The 16,706-nt window shown below is 39.4% G+C and overlaps 1 protein-coding gene across 1 annotated transcript in view; it reads left to right on the top strand.

Annotated features, from left to right (window-relative positions):
• Positions 1-16,706, top strand: part of Dscam1 (Down syndrome cell adhesion molecule 1) — a 66,208-nt gene that overhangs the window by 33,776 nt on the left and 15,726 nt on the right. Inside the window, exons 7-11 of the mRNA XM_085660686.1 lie at positions 2,246-2,375; positions 5,978-6,414; positions 6,498-6,754; positions 7,817-8,129; positions 12,153-12,470. Of these exons, the coding sequence (XP_085516812.1) occupies positions 2,246-2,375; positions 5,978-6,414; positions 6,498-6,754; positions 7,817-8,129; positions 12,153-12,470 (1,455 nt within the window). The remainder of the gene's footprint in view (positions 1-2,245; positions 2,376-5,977; positions 6,415-6,497; positions 6,755-7,816; positions 8,130-12,152; positions 12,471-16,706) is intronic.

Raw genomic sequence — 16,706 nt, 5'->3', positions numbered from 1 at the left:
CTACTTACAGGTAAAGTAATAGTCGAATTATATAATATATATATAAAAAAAAGAAAAGAAAGAATTATAAAAATATTCGATTAGGAAATATGACGATAATTATTATCGATCTTTTGTACATCAACAAGAGATTCTCTATAAAAGGACGATAATCGTATATTATTAACGAAGTGTAAACGTTATGAAATTAATTAGGAGATTATCGAATATCAGGCGGAAACGATGAAATTGGTGGTGCGTTTACCTGTAGGGGTATTTAAACTCGTTACGGTTTTCATTATCGTTATTACGATAATACAATGAATATTTTGTTTGGATATGAAGAGCCGGCAGGTCGCGTATCACCGAAGTTTCCGAAATCAGCAAAATCCGATTCTTTCGAAGTGACGATGGGCATCGAGTTGAGTTTGCTCTGCGACGCACAGGCCTTTCCTGCTCCAGCATTTAGGTCAGTTCATTCAATTTATATACCTTCCGGAGAAGACATTATGTATGTACTCTGAAGCTCATTTTAATTATGGGCAGCCTTAAATTGAATTGAAAGCATGAAAATTTACGACGTGGATAATTCTTCTTATTTTCGGTTTACTTATACAAGCTTCGTTTAGCTTCAATAGAATGTTAAAATGGAACGGTTTTAAATTAATTGCATTTTTATTTCTTATTATACGTGATTTTGATATTTTAAATTTAGATCAATTTATATTATAAATTTTCTTTCCTTTTAACACGGTGATTATTTCATAGAGCCAGTTAACGGTGCCAAGCCTAGAGTCGCATCAACATCGAAATACGATGTACTTGCTAATTACATTGGGGCATCCGTTACAATGTTGTGTCCTGCCCAAGGACACCCTCTACCAGCTTTCAGGTACTTAAGTAAATAACACACGTGAATTGTATTTCTCTTCATTGTATGCGTTCCATTAAGGAAGGAATTTTAATATCACATTAATGAATTCTATTGAACGCTATATTGTAACTATGAGTTCCATGCTATCGATGATATAATCATTATTTGATTATAATTAGGTGATAAACCGATCGAACGATTTAATTGAACACCCGCGTTCATCTATTTAGAACCGGTGAATCGTGCTGCACCAAAAGTACCACCGACGGCTAAAATAACGGTCCTTGCGCTTCCGGTACAGAAAGCTTTGGCGATGTTATGTCAGGCGCAAGCAAATCCACTTCCAGTCTTCAGGTACGCTTTAGTACAAGTAGGTTGACTAAATATAGGACGTCGTGCGGTCGAAGTTTTGGCTTTCAGTTTGGGCTTTAAGAAAAAGCATGGATGGAGAGGTTGCGTAGGTATGTTTCACCGACGTCTATTTTGAAGAAGTACATATATTAGTCGGTCTGTAGGTATTTTCGGATATCCGATAGGAGAGAGGGAGAGAATAAACGTCTTTAGATTTTTTCTTTATACGAATAAAATTGAAAAATAGCTATGAATGATCGGAGACGAGGTTGGATTTTGGAAATTTTGCTTTTTAGAACCGGTCGGAAGTAGTCCTCCTCGATTGCCGTCTAGATCAAAATTCGATGGAATGATGAAAGTTCAAGGACAGGCTGAGACGTTGCTCTGTGAGGCACAGGGCAGTCCGATACCTTTTTACAGGTGAGGAACGATAGAAAATGGGTCTTTAGAATGCCTTATCTTTGGAATCGTATGCCGTGCATCGACGACTCGTTTTAATGGAATAATAGTTGAATCATTTTTGGAAATAATCGTTCGTTAAAAAATTGCAGAACCGCGTGGTAGCGTTAGACCAAACATCAAGGATAAGGATATCAATTTCATGAAAAAAATCATCTCGATGAATGAAATGATTGGCCTCATGTGCCCAGTACAAGGCTTCCCGGCACCCGCATTCAGGTACAAAAATGTAGATCAACGAATAATTCGACGAGGAATGTTAGAGCTTCGATCGTAATTCAATCGATTAGTGATCGAATGAAACTCGTGTCTTTGAATCGACCTTACTTGCAGAACCGCGTGGTAGTGTACGACCAAACGTCAAGGATAAGGACGTCAAAACGATGAAAAAAGTCATTTCTGTGAACGAAATGATTGGTCTCATATGTCCAGTTCAAGGCTTCCCGGCACCCGCATTCAGGTACAAAAATGTAGACCAATGGATAATCCGACAAGGAAAGTTTAAGCTTCGATCGTAATTCAATTGATTAGAAATCGAGTGAAATTCGATGAGTCGTATCTTTGAATCGACCTTGCTTGCAGAACCAACTGGCAATGTCCCACCACGCATTGCTGGTGAACGTTACGAAGGTGGCAAGCTGGTCGATGTTGCAAAGATGACGACAGCGGCGTTGGATTGCGCGACTCAGGGATTTCCTGTCCCAGTGACAAGGTAGTACCGCTCAAGTGAAAGATGGAGATACGTTTCTCCTCTGAGTATTCTACGTGACTATTTCAGAGGGTACCACCGAGATAGCACCGCGTTCTTCGGGGAGAAAATACGAGGGATGGGAAGTGATATCTTGTTCTCAAGGTCAGAACGTTGCTTTCAGTCACTCGCTTCAGGGACATCCTATACCTTCGACAAGGTAGACTTATCTCTTTCTCTCTCCCTCTCTCTCTCCCTCCCTCTATCGTTCCTTATAGCGTCCTCTCTCTATATCCTTTCTCTGTCTTTCGTTTTGTCGTCGTTTTTTCGTCGTGTGCCGATAAAAATAATAAAAGATAAAATGACAAAATATATATCGAATCGTCTAGACACTGTTCTTCTTCAAATCAAAAGGTGAGTAATCGCATGCAAAAATATTGAATTTTTAAAGCAAAGCTCAGACAAATGGACAAGTAGTCTGATGAACGAACTGGTAGGTACAGATCTTTTCTTCTTCTTCTTCCCATGAAAAAAAAACAAAGACAAAAAATAAAGAATTAAAGAACCGATCGATCGATTGAGAATCTACCTCGATGGATCACGAGCAAGGACGAGCTCTCTTTTCTATGCTCATTGCATTATCCTTTCAGAACCATCCGGTCGCACTGCCCCAAAGGGGACTGGAGACGGTCTTAATAAGTACCGCGGGGTAGAGGGCGAGTCTCTGGCTCTGGCGTGTGCGGCACAAGGCTTTCCTGCCCCGATAACTAGGTACACACCTCCGATAGTTTTCTTCCCTCTCTTTCTTTATTCAAATTTTCTCTCTTTCTCTTTCTCTCTCATTCTCTCTACTATTTATTTTTTCTTCCTTTTTACCTTCCTTTCATTAGACTCTTCTTTCCTCCAATGAATCCCATTTTCTCTTTCAAAATCTTTCCTTACCCTCTACCCCGTGTCGGGTTGCGGTACCGCAAGAGGATCAATTGAAATAAAAAAGAAAGGCATAGAAAGAGTGCGTTTTGTAGAAACAAGATTGTTTCTTACAAAATTAACAGAAAAACGCAAGAAAAGTATTAACAAGGATCTCCGATGCGACAAGTTCGCGAAAAGGGTGAGAAGAAGGGTGGGTTATGGATAAATGTAGGGAAAAAAATTTTATTAGTTTGTTTCTTTTTCTGCTTCTTCTCTGTGAAACAATATTCTCTGCTATATACTAGGACAGATTTTTATATATTTTTGTGAATATCCATTCGATTTTAGACTTGACCATATGTCATATGATCGACAATAGATCAAGAAACGTAAAGTCTGATGATTATATCCAAATCTGAAGGAGTTGCCTTAAAAGAGAAAAAATAGAAAAGTTATGGTGACTTATGATAAAGAAAAAAAAAAGAAAGAAAGAAAGATAAAAAGAAAGGATGGATGGATAGAAGGAAGGATATAAGACAATGAATTGACAAAATGTATGTTCGTTGTTCGGGGTGAGCCAATCGGACGTGTTGGTTTTCAGTGCCAACTGGATCCTCGCGGCGCAACTCCGAGATAGGTGACAGAAGCTATAGCGCGACTTCGAAAAGGATGCGGACCCTCTTCTCCTTTGGTAACCTCGGTGCTGATACGGGTGGACCGAGTGGGTGTCACCCGATCAATTGGGGCGATCAATGTTGCCCTGCACCTCTACACACCTCCAATAAGTCCCACGATATCTGGCTGGTAAGTCCTCGCCACCTTCGTGCCTCCGTTCATCCGTTCTTATTGCTCATTCCCTCTGGCGTCACGTAACCCTCTCTTCGTTTCTTTCTCTCTCTCTCTCTCTCTCTCTCTCTCTCTCTCTCTCTCTCTCTCTCTCTCTCTCTCACTCACTTATTTACTCATTCACTTTCTCACTCTTAATTTGTCGAGCAACGAAGAAACCAGATACAGTACGAGAAAAGAAAAGAAAAAACGTATACGTATCATGATCACCCTTACGTATAAACACGTTTCTTTCGCGATTTTGGTTAAATCCCTAAGTTATCCGAGGAATCGTAACATTTTTTTCACAATTCTTCTCTAACAAAACAAACTAGAGACGATCAAATTTACCCCATGTGCTCTTTTTCTCTTCCCATTTCGTTCGATAAAACGGAACGTTTTTGTCTACTCTAAATTATTATCATTATCTCTTGCAGGATCTCTTTTGGTACCATTCTACTACCTAAATGCTACATGAATAATTTTCTTTTTTAAATGATGAGAGAACAAGTAGTGACGAATATCACTGGACGAACGATTGTACGGGACATTTTTACGATTCTTTCGTACTACACGCTCTATAGCCTTCGATTTTGAAAAGTGTTGTGTCGTTAAAGCGTACGATCGTTCTACTATACAGTTAGCATAGTTTATACAGTGTTTAATTTTTTCTCCTATCAGCTGACTGGATACGCTTCCACCGTTCTCGTTTTTCTTTCGTTTCGTTATATTTTTTTTACTTTTTTATCTTTGCGGTATTTTAGCCGCAAGCCAGAATATCAATAATTGATACACGTTGATGGTCACATTGCATATCGATTAAAAGTTAAAAAAAAAAATATAGAAAGAAAGAGAAAAAAGAAGACGAGAGATGATATGCAGCTATCCTTCCGCACTTGCTTTCACGCTTATATCGTCTCTCTTTCTTTTTCTCTTTCTCTCTCTCTCTCTCTCTTTCTTTTTCTCTTTCTCTCTCTCTCGCTCTCTCTCTCTTTCTCTTTCTTTCTCTCCTCTCTCTCTCTCTCTCTCTCTCTCTCTCTTTCTTTCTCTCTTTCTCTCTTTCTCTCTTTCTCTCTTTCTATTTCTCTTTCCCTCTTTTTCTCACTTTTCTCCTTTGGACATTACATACATAGCATATACATAACGCATACACGTACACGTGTATATAGCTAATATGCATAATACATATAGTGTCGGCTTGGTGCACACACCCACTCGTTTTCCTTTTGCCTTCGTTGTAAGTGTTTCTTCCATGCACATAGTTCTTTTTTCTATTGTGTCGTATTTGCCACCACCGTCATTCCCTTTTTCTCCTTCCATTTCCAGCAGCCTATTCTGCTTCGTGATCGTTACATTTCATTAGCTTCTCAAAATGTTTCTCTACGATTTATATCAAAGTAGATAGAGTTTCGCGTATCGCGATACACGCCATTAATTCGATAATTAAAAAAAAAAGAAGAAAAAGATAAGAAAAAAATAAGATGGAAATAAAGAGAAAGATAAATTGGAAGCCCGTGCCCAGAGACGCCCGAAGCCCTTCTGTATTATAAGAAAGAGAAAATATTAGAGAGTGGAGTAAATGGATGGATTATTTTCAAAATTGTAAATCAATTCAATCGTAATATTTGGATCATCCATTTTTATTCAGTCGACTGTTACGTTAGCGTTATCACAATTATATTTTGTAATTACATTGCTACTTAAATCTTACGATCGGAGTTTCAGATTTGTTTTTCATATACTATTTGCTCCAACTCATTTTAGTTTGCATAAAATAAAACCCAAAGTATCAATTTCGTATACTTTGGATTGATAGTTTCGAAAGATTCGAGCCGAGTTGGCTCGAGTACCTATACTTGAATCGATCGTTTTTTATCCTCTGCTTACAGATGGTACAAGTTCATTGAAGGCTCCTCCCGTCGTCAACCTGTTCAGCTAAATGATCGTGTTCGTCAGGTCAGCGGTACTTTGATTATTCGTGAGGCTCGTGTTGAAGATTCCGGCAAATATCTTTGCATCGTTAATAATTCCGTTGGTGGTGAAAGCGTGGAAACTGTTTTGACCGTTACTGCACCCCTTGCCGCTGAAATCGAACCCAGCACACAGACAGTTGATTTTGGAAGACCAGCTACTTTCAATTGCAACGTTAGAGGCAATCCGATTAAGACGATTTCATGGTTGAAAGATGGCAAGCCACTTGGACTCGAGGAACCAGTACTTAGGATCGAAAGTGTTAAGAAGGAAGACAAGGGAATGTATCAATGTTTTGTTAGAAATGATCAGGAAAGTGCTCAAGCTACTGCTGAATTGAAACTTGGAGGAAGATGTAAGTTAGTTCAAGAAAATGTGAAGTCCATCAAAATACATAAATATTGCATTTGTTATATGAACATTGTTTGCTTTTGATAGTCGAACCACCACAGATCCGTCAGGCTTTCACCGAGGAGACTCTTCAACCCGGACCCAGCATGTTCTTGAAGTGTGTTGCCAGTGGAAACCCTACACCAGAAATAACCTGGGAACTCGATGGAAAACGGCTATCTAACACGGAAAGAGGACAAGTAGGACAATACGTTACGGTCAATGGTGATGTCGTCTCTCATTTGAACATCTCTAGCATTCATACCAACGATGGAGGTCTTTACAAATGTATTGCTGCATCAAAGGTATATAAAAATTATCTTTTGATTTTCATCTTTATATAAGATCACTTGATAGATTTTATTCATTAGGCACAACTTTATACTTCATATAATGAATAGTGTAACAGATGAACATGTTCGAAACTACTTGAGATATCGAGAAATCGTTTTGAATCTTTACGTATCTTTGAAAATTTGTATATATTTTACTACTTAAACAACTAGATGGATTAATTTGAAATTTAAAGTATCCAAAAATATACTTGTAATGAAAATTCATAAGTTATCTGATATCCAGTTTAAAAATAGTGGACATTTAATCAATTAAAAATGTCGCATATGCATCTGGAATGATAAAAATTGTCCAGAAAAATTTAACATAGTATCAGCCGTTAATGTGGATTATAATACATCCAATCCAATTTTTATATGATTGATATGTACATTGTTGAAGAAAATATGTAAACAAATTCGTGTAAAAAGGTATACGGTATCTATGGAAAATAAAAGATTGGTTATAGATCTAAATAATCAGCAAAAATAATACTATAAATCATATGAAAAATCGTTTTAAAATCTTATAATTTCTACGTGCTTGCTCTTTTTAATTTTTATAAAGATTTCACACGTAAATATGTATATAAAAATATATTAAATATATAAGATAAATTATCATAAGAAAAAGAAAAATAACATGTTAGTAATTCATCCATACAAAAATTAGAGAAAGTAATATGAGTTACACATAACAAGATTTTATTTGCTATTACTTTCACAATAAACGCATACGTTTTCAATTGAACGTGTAGAAATAACATGGAGGTAAATAATATTAATGGAGGTAATAATAATAAAGCCAGCGTCGCATTCATTGTAATACGAAAAAATGTTTTTTTCTTAAAATTTGGATCGATCATTAAATCAAAACAAATCGTGTAAAAAGAGAACGAATTTTTTTTCGTATTAAATTAAAATCCTATGGAAAAAGTTCGTGTAGAAACAAAGAATTGAATGTATATCGATTGTTCCTAATGCGAAAAAGCTTCACTGGATGAAGTGTTGGATTCTTATTACGCTTATTTATAGGTTGGCTCTGCTGAACACTCTGCTCGTCTTAATGTTTACGGCTTACCCTTCATTCGTCATATGGACAAGAAAGCTATCGTCGCTGGTGAAACTCTACGTGTTACTTGCCCCGTTGCTGGTTATCCTATTGAAAGTATTGTATGGGAACGTGACACCAGGGTACTTCCGATTAACAGAAAACAAAAGGTCTTCCCGAATGGCACTCTCATCATTGAAAACGTCGAACGAATGAGCGATCAGGCTACGTACACGTGTGTTGCCAGAAATGCACAGGGTTACAGCGCTCGAGGAACATTGGAAGTTCAAGTTATGGGTAAGTTCGAAGTTTTCATTCATTATCTTTCATCGTGGGTCGCGTGATATCTTTTTTACGTCTAAATTCATTTTTTAAATTTATTCAATCATCGTGATATAGATTATCTCGAGATATTTTTTGGAAAAGATAGAAGATCTATCATAGTCATTTATTTTAATGTTGACAGTTATTCGTTCAATTTTACTATTCAGTTGTTAAAACATTTCGATCGATAATAATTTAACTGTTCTTTTTAAAATTGTTGATTTTCGCGTTAATACCGATCAAAATGTTTAGTTTAAGATTATAGATGTAATAACATTACATTGCAGAATTCAACAGGATATAATTTATGTTATGTCTATCAATCGTGTTAAAAGAACAAAAAAAAAAGAATTTTTCTTTCAGCTAACACTCGTATGATAGACATCAGTTTAAGTCTAAAATACGCTGGCAGATTCGATTACGTTGTCGTTTTGTCATTCCACATCGCCGATAATTTAATTTAAATACAAAATTTTTCGAACGTACCGTAAATCTCGTATGTAGGAAAAATCGTACGTGTTAACGATATTCACATACATTGATGTGTACGCGGATACCAAAGCTCCGTTACAGATCTTACGGACTCTATAATTAAAGGGTGAAAGCGTGCCGTATCCAAGGAGGCTTTCGTTGGAAGTTGGTATGGCGGTGGCCGACAAGCGATCGTAAGAAATTAGATGCACCTCTTCTTGACTAGAATTTTTCTCTTTCTTTCATTTTCTATCTTCGCATTTCAATCGAATCAAAAATAATTGAATGAAAAATAATGAAAACTGAAATAAAAAGAAAGATATAAAAACTCAAAAAATGTGTCGTGCGTTATGCATTTTTTTGTTAAAGATTTTCATATTAGATCATATTAGATTCATTATTAGAATATAATTATAATAAGTCGCGAGTTATTAATGTACGAAGTGGAAAAAAAAAGAATAGAAGGCAAAAAAAAATTTGCAAAACTCACGACATTATAAAAACGTACTATGTTGCGCGCGCGCGACCTGTTCATACATACATCCATACATCGATCCTCCAACCTCAGTGCCGCCCACGATACAAGAGTTCGCATTCATGAAGCTACCAATGAACGCCGGAGAATTTGCAAATCTGCAATGTATCGTGCCGACCGGCGATCTGCCTCTGAACATACGTTGGAGCTACCCGGGAGAAGAGATGGGCGGTTCTTCCGGCGTGCTCGCGAAGAAGGTCGCGGATCGCGTTAGCATGCTTATGATCTCCGTCATCACCGCGAAGCACTCGGGAGAGTACGTTTGCACCGCTGAAAACGCGGCTGGGACGGCCTCCCATTCGACCACTCTCACCGTCAATGGTTCGGGACTATGATTTCTCAGCCTAGACAGCTCCTTTTTTTCATTATATCTTTTTCATATTTTTTCTTCTTCTTCATCTTCTTATGAATCTTTGTTTTTTATTATTTTTTTAAATTCTTTTATTTTTTCTTTTTATTCTTTTTGTTTATTTTTATGCACAGTTATTCCCGCAGCGTGCACAGTAGGTCACTTTGTCCTCTCTCGTTCTTTATTCCTTATGCCCTATCGATCGTTTTCCATTTAATATGTCTAGACACTTTACTAGCTATGTTTTTAGATCGTCTTTGTGGATCGAATAAAACTCGTGGAATGTATGTTACGAAATGTAAAAATGCGAACGGTATAATCAAATCTGACTGACGTTTGACTTTTGTAAAGTCAGCCCTCAGCTTCTACCAATCGCATTCAATACCGAAGTCGCCAACTGGGGAGATTTCGTGTCGGTGCCTTGCTCGATACTGAAGGGCGACATGCCCATGGATATATCCTGGTCGTTCAATGGTGTACCGATCGACACATCAAAAGACACTGCTATCACGATATCGAAAATCAGCAATCATTTCAGTACGTTGAGCATCGATAGCGTCTCGGCGAGACACGCCGGGGAATATGCCTGTTCCGCGTCGAATCTCGTCGGTGCTGTCAGTCGATCTGCGACTTTGACTGTAAACGGTACGACTCTCCATCTTTTTAAATCGCTCTTTTCTTTCTTCTCTTCTTATAGCACCAGAAATAACTATCTATTCCCGTCCCAGGTTCCATAGCGTTGCGGCCATCATTCTTTTTCTTTATACCGCCATACCAAGTTCCTCTTTAGCACCAATAATCAAGCGTTCATTGGTCTATTATAGCCTACCGTGAACATTTCTGGCGTGGCCAGACTCTTTCTATAGCTCTTTCCAGTTGCACCGCAAATCATACCCTTCGATTTTGGTGATGAATCCGCGAATTGGGGCGAGCTCGTATCGGTGACATGCTCGATAACGAAAGGCGATCAACCTCTCGACATATCCTGGGCCTTTAATGGGACACCTATCGAAACCAACCACGGATCCGACGTGGTGGTTGGAAGCACGAACAAGAAAAATAGCGTTTTGACCATTGAATCGGTCGCGGCTAGACACGCGGGAGAATACACCTGTTCCGCTTCGAATCGTGCCGGTGCTGCATCTCACACTGCTCTTCTCACAGTAAATGGTATTTACGCGCCTAAGCTCTCGTAAGAATGATCTTTATTCCGAATCCACTTTCATCGATCATATTTTTCCTTCAACTTATATATTTCACCACCTATCCAGTATTTCCGGTCGGATCAAATCACCTCACAGAATGTTTTTCTTTTCGTGCAACAATTTTTTTTTATTTAATGTTACAACCTGCTTACTTGACATATTTCTTTCTTAATTTTCATGATTTCCGTCTTTGATTTTTTTTTCCATGCATCTCTCTATCGTACCGAACATAGGTCTAATAAACGAGACATCAGAGACGTGAGTAATCCGTAAATCAGACGCGAGAACCATCGCGTTCGGATCCGTAAAAAGTCAGCTGCTAACACGTACACGTTATCTACTTGCCTTTTGATCATCATCATCATCATCATCATCAACATCATCATCCATTCCGAAATTTATTTCTCATCGCACCCTTTCGTCCGTGCTGCCGTGTCGTTCGCGCAGTCGCACCGCAGATTCTTCAGTTCAGTTTTGGCGACACTTCCCTCAACTCCGGCGAGATGCTGTCTGTTGCTTGCACGATCGTCAAGGGTGACTTCCCGGTGACATTGACCTGGACATTCAACGACATCCTCATAAACTCGTCCCAACACGATATTCATATCGTAACTAGTAAGAGGGTCAGCTTTTTGAACATCGACAATGTGGCTGCGAGACACGCTGGGATATACAAGTGCATAGCGACCAATGCGGCAGGCTCCGACAGTCATACGGCTGTTCTTTCGGTGAACGGTACACCGCGTTTTCGTCAAAGATTTTGCTACCTTGCAAACACTTTTAGTATTTATCCTCTTGTAAATTTTTTGTAATCCGCAGTAAATCTACATAGAGTACTAATTCTTTTTTGGAGGTCAGAATATATATTATGCATAAACGTATATATCTATATTTATGTACTGTCGTTGTCTTTGCGTTCACGAATTCAAAAGTGATTATTTTTGGATCGAAAAAATGGCTCTAATAATATAGAAGAGACAACGACAGAAAAAATGTAACACGATCCATCGTAAGAGACGATGGGACGCGTTATTCATATTATTTTCTTCGTATCGCTTTATCATATATATACTTACATATATATATATATTTTTTTTAATGTCTTGAATATTTAAACAAGCCTGGAATCTGCTGTCGTGTTTCCACGTTTTCCAACATCCCACAACTCCCTTCTTGCGGAAGCTTCTTTCGAGGTATCCATGGCTACGTGCTAACGACGTAAATGGTATTTCAATATCGCGCTGCGTAGAGTGCACAGCTTTGAATATTCATAGACGTATGTACAACGACCACCAGCATTATCCTGAACGTCATCTCGTCCGTAAAATTCTCCGTTTTCGTCATCTTTAAGATCCCTTCCTTCTATCTTTGACAGCTCCTATGCGCGTTTTCAGGATCTGGTCTCCTTTTTTCCTGGAGTTTTTATCAATTTACAGTGGCACCACAGATCGGGCCCTTCTCGTTCGGTGACGAAGCCGCAAATGCGGGAGAAATGGCGACCGTTCAGTGTGCCGTGATAAAAGGAGATCTGCCTGTTGACATTATTTGGTCACTGAACGGTCAGCTGATTGATGTTATGGACGCGCAGACCAATCAGAATTATGATCGTCAGGATATTATCGTGAGCAGGAGCAACAAACGAGCCAGCACTTTGACGATCGATTCGGTCGCCGCAAGACACGCGGGCGAATATTCATGTACGGCGAGCAATGCAGCCGGATCCGCCACGCACACCTCGGTACTTTCAGTTAATGGTACGATTTGCCTTTTTCTTGTAAACTTCGAAATCGATTGACTGGGTGGTTGGTCGGTCGATTCGACAGTCTTGATAGTTCATCCAACACGAGAATGGTGTGTGGTAGCTGACACTGAGGAACGAGGACTTGTGTGGGGTAAAACGAACAATGATCCCTTATCCTATACAAGAAATATTCTTTACAACCAACTTTCACATGTTCCTTTCAATATGTCGCTTCTGGTCAGGTCAAGTCAGGTAGTCGAGGTCATTCACGATCACTATATCCTCAAACGTTATATCGTATAAGACAATGGAGAGTATCATTCTCCCGATATAATTGGCAGTACCGCCGAGGATTGCACCCTTCGAAATGGCCGACAAGGCTGTCAATTCAGGAGAATCGGTATCAGCTGTTTGCACCATCGTCAGCGGTGATTCTCCGCTCGAGATCACTTGGGCATTAAATGGGATGCCGGTCGAGGAGAGCCAACGGATCTCAGTGACGACCACCAAGAGGAACAGTCTTTTGTCAATCGATTCGGCGAGCCCTAGTCATGCCGGGACTTACACTTGTGTTGCTTCAAACGCAGCCGGAGCAACGACTTATTCCGCAGAATTAACTGTGAACGGTACTTTACAAAGATTAGATCAACCGATTCAGCTTAAGGAACGTCGACCTATCCAATCATCTTTCTTCCTGTCTCTTTCAATTTTTCCTCTTCTCTTTGTATAGGATTTTCTTCGATGTCTTTCTTCCTCTTTTCCTTTTCCTTCTCGCTAGGCACATCTCACGATAAGGGTGCAAGGAACGAAAGGAAACGAAAGAACAGTTAAGAAATATCGTGTGTTTATTCACGCTTATTTCAGTCTCACCAGAGATCGCTCCTTTTGATATCGCGGAAAAGCCAGCAAACTGGGGAGACTCGATTTCCGTGGTATGCGCCATCGTGAAGGGTGACGTACCAATCGAGATCTCTTGGGCGTTGAACGGCGAGCCAATCGGTCCCGATCGCTCAGACATCAATATCCTCGCGACTACACGAAAGAATAGTATTCTCAGCATCGAGTCGGTCGCCGCGAGGCACGCGGGAGAGTATACTTGTTCAGCCTCTAACAAAGCTGGAGGAACGAGTCACTCCTCAACTCTAGTTGTTAACGGTACGAGAATTACCAAGTAGTCTTTGCATCCTCTTATCATCCACCTACACATATTCTTTCTTCCTTTTCTCCAATGATTCATATTGCCTCACTATTTTCATTGATCTGATGTCGGATCGGTTTTTTCTTTGGTGTCGAAGTATCTTCTACGTATTAGGACGTCACAGGAGAAGCATCAACGACGACGAGGATGTTAATAGTTTGAAAAAATTATTCTTTTGCTCCTGATTTAGTCGCACCCGAGATAGCACCGTTCGTGTTGAGTGAAAACCCGTCTAACTGGGGCCAAACTGTTACCGCGACTTGCACGATTCTTCAAGGTGATCAGCCCGTCCAAATTGAATGGGCTCTCAATGGCAAGTCGATCTCTCATGAATATCCTGACATATCGATCGCAACCACCAAACGCGTCAGCCTGCTTACAATCGAAGCAGTCACTGCGAGTCACGCCGGCGAATATACTTGCATTGCTAGTAACGTGGCTGGTGGAACGAGTTATACAGCAACGTTGGCTGTTAACGGTATAATAGATAACGTCTTCCGTCTATACGTTTTCGTTGCTCGTGTCTGCATGTCACGGATTAGTTCATGGTTAGACATTTTCCTTTTTTTATGTTTTCATATTATCCCTTTCTAATCCTCTTTCTCCTTCTTATCCGATTGTCACTAAAACAAACGTTTTAGTCTGTCCAGTTTAGATAGGTTTGTGAATCGTTCGTTAAGGAAGCAAATATTTTATATCGAACATTTAATCATTTTTGGTTTAATCGAATAGTAGAAACGATATTTTTATGACACTTTTTCCTGATAGTCGCTCCGGTGATAATGTCTTTCGAAATGGGAGAAGGACCAACAAACTGGGGGCAAACCGTTACCGCGACTTGCACAATCCTTCAAGGTGACCAGCCTATCCAAATGGAATGGGCTCTCAATGGCAAGCCGATTTCTCATGATTATCCCGACATATCGATTGCAACCACCAAACGCGTCAGCCTACTCACAATTGAGGCAGTTACTGCAAGTCACGCCGGCGAATATACTTGCATCGCTAGTAATGTGGCTGGTGGAACAAGCTATACAGCGACGTTGGCCGTTAACGGTACAATAACGTCTTCCGTCTGTATGTTTTCACTGCTCGTGTCTGCACGTCACGAATTAGTCCATTATTCAACATTATATGACATTTTCCTTCTTCCTTCTTTTGTTTTTTTTGTACTTATCCTTTCCTAATTCTCTTTCTCCTTCTTATCCGATTGTTACTAAAATAAACTTTTTAGTCTGTCCAGTTTAGACAGGTCTGTGAATCGATTGTTAAGGAAGAAAATATTATATATTGAATGTTTGATGACATTGGGGTAAATCGAATAGTAGTAACAATATTTATGATGCCATTTTTTCATGATAGTCGCACCAGTGATAATGCCATTTGAAATGGGAGAGGAACCAGCAAACTGGGGCCAAACTGTTACCGCGACTTGCACTATCCTTCAAGGTGATCAGCCCGTTCTAATTGAATGGGCTCTTAATGGCAAGCCGATCTCTCATGATTATTCTGACATATCGATCACAATTACCAAACGTGTCAGCTTACTCACGATCGAAGCAGTCACTGCGAGCCATGCTGGCGAATATACTTGCATTGTTAGTAATGAGGCTGGTGGAACGAGTTATACCGCGACGTTGGCCGTTAACGGTACAAAATACGTTATCATTGCTCTTGTGCATGTAACGAAATAGTCCATCGTTTGACATATTCTTTTTTCCTTCTTTTGTTTGTTTTTATTCTCATTTTTTCCTAATCCTCTTTCTTCTTCTTATCCGATTGTCACCAAAACAAACGTTTTAGTTTATCCAGTTTTGATAGGTTTGTTGATCATTCGTTAAGGTAGCAGATATGGGGTAAATCGAATAGTAAAAACGATATTTTTTATATAATTTTGTCACGATAGTCGCACCGGTGATAATGCCATTTGAAATGGGAGAGGGACCAGCGAACTGGGGAGACACCGTAACCGCTACTTGCACCGTGCTGAAGGGCGATCGTCCTGTACAGATCGAATGGGCTCTCAATGGTGAACCGATATCTCGCGATCGTTCGGACGTATGGATTAATACCAACGAACGCGTTAGTCTGCTCACAATCGATGCGGTTACAGAGAGACATGCCGGAGAGTATACTTGCACAGCTAGCAATGTTGCTGGTGGAACCAGTTATTCCGCATCTTTGGCTGTAAATGGTAGAACGATTTCTGCGTTTCACTTAGTTTTTCTAGTTTTTTTTTTGTAGCACTCATGCATGTACGGAATCGTTGGTTACATTTATTTCGGCGGATAAACAATATAAATGCAATCCTTTGTTCTATCCTTCATTCAATACGTTCGCTTTGGAGATGGTGCTCTAATTATTCCGCAAAATAAAATCCTTTCAATAGGTCCAGAATCGTTGATTAATAGTGTCAGGATAATTTAGGTTCTTTCTCTTTCAGTCTATATCTCTCTTTTTCTTGATACTTCGTGCCATTATTATAATTTTAGATTGACGATTAACGTTGTCATTTTAGTGGTACCCCATATAGGTCCTTTTTCGATCAGTGACGGTCCTGCGAATTGGGGTGATATGGTCTCGGCGACGTGCTCCATCATGAAGGGTGATTTTCCCGTAAACATTGTTTGGAAGTTTAACGACAAAACGATAGGTCCAGACGATTCAGATATCATGATAACGAAGATCAATAGACACATGAGCGCATTGAGCATCGAGTCGGTGACTGCAAGACACGCGGGCGAATATACTTGCGTCGCTACGAACCGAGCTGGCAATGCCACTCACTCGACCACGCTGGCTGTTAACGGTACCAACCTTTTGAAAGCACGCTTGCACGACAATAAACGTGTTTTGCACAGCACATACCCTTTTATTGTTCTTTCATTGATCCTGATTTTTGTTTTTCATAAAACAATTAATTCTATTGACAAAAATGCTTTTTTAGATTTGGTTGGACGCGTTGATGAAATTCAAGCTATATGAATATAAATTTTGGTATCTGAAAAATTGCATTGGTTTTATTTAGAACAAAAAACAAAAAATGCTTTT

This window comes from Vespa mandarinia, chromosome 1, assembly GCF_050613455.1.
Source record: "Vespa mandarinia isolate Hongniang chromosome 1, ASM5061345v1, whole genome shotgun sequence".
Classification (NCBI taxonomy): Eukaryota; Metazoa; Arthropoda; class Insecta; order Hymenoptera; family Vespidae; genus Vespa; species Vespa mandarinia.
The sequence above is the reverse complement of the archived record's forward strand: the minus strand, read 5'-3'. Positions and strand labels throughout refer to the sequence as shown.